The following is a 371-nucleotide window of genomic DNA, read 5'->3' as shown; positions in this document are numbered from 1 at the left end:
CTGCTGCTGCTGCTGCTGCTGCTGCTGCTGCTGTGTGTTGCTGCTGCAGATGAAGAAGAAGGAGCTGCCTGTACACCCGGGGGGCTGCAGCGGCGAGTTAGTTTGGGCCTAGAGGAGATAGTCTCTGGCGGCAGCTCTCCCTGTGCTTCTTTTGAGTTTGCTGCTGCTGCTGCTGCTCCTGCTGCTGCTGCTGCTCCTGCTGCTGCTGCTCCCCCCCTTGATTTTGCTGCTGCTGCTGTTGCTGCTGCTGCAACAGATGCTGCTGCTGCAGCAGATCCTGCTGCTGCAGCAGATGTTGCTGCTGCACCGAGACGCTGCAACACAGACAGCATAATCGCAAGACTATACAGCAGCAGCAGCAGCAGCAGCAG

The 371-nt window shown here is 59.0% G+C and overlaps 1 protein-coding gene across 1 annotated transcript in view; it reads right to left on the bottom strand.

Moving 5' to 3' along the window:
• Positions 1-97: 97 nt before the first annotated feature.
• EMH_0037390 (uncharacterized protein) overlaps positions 98-371 on the bottom strand; it is a gene marked incomplete at both ends in the record, with an annotated part of 949 nt that continues 675 nt past the window's right edge. Inside the window, one exon of the mRNA XM_013495175.1 lies at positions 98-314. Within this exon, the coding sequence (XP_013350629.1) occupies positions 98-314 (217 nt within the window). The remainder of the gene's footprint in view (positions 315-371) is intronic.

This window comes from Eimeria mitis, genomic scaffold, assembly GCF_000499745.2.
Source record: "Eimeria mitis Houghton genomic scaffold, Emh_scaff1458, whole genome shotgun sequence".
Lineage (NCBI taxonomy): Eukaryota > Apicomplexa > Conoidasida > Eucoccidiorida > Eimeriidae > Eimeria > Eimeria mitis.
Note: the sequence above shows the minus strand (reverse complement) of the source record. Positions and strands in the feature narration are given on the sequence as shown.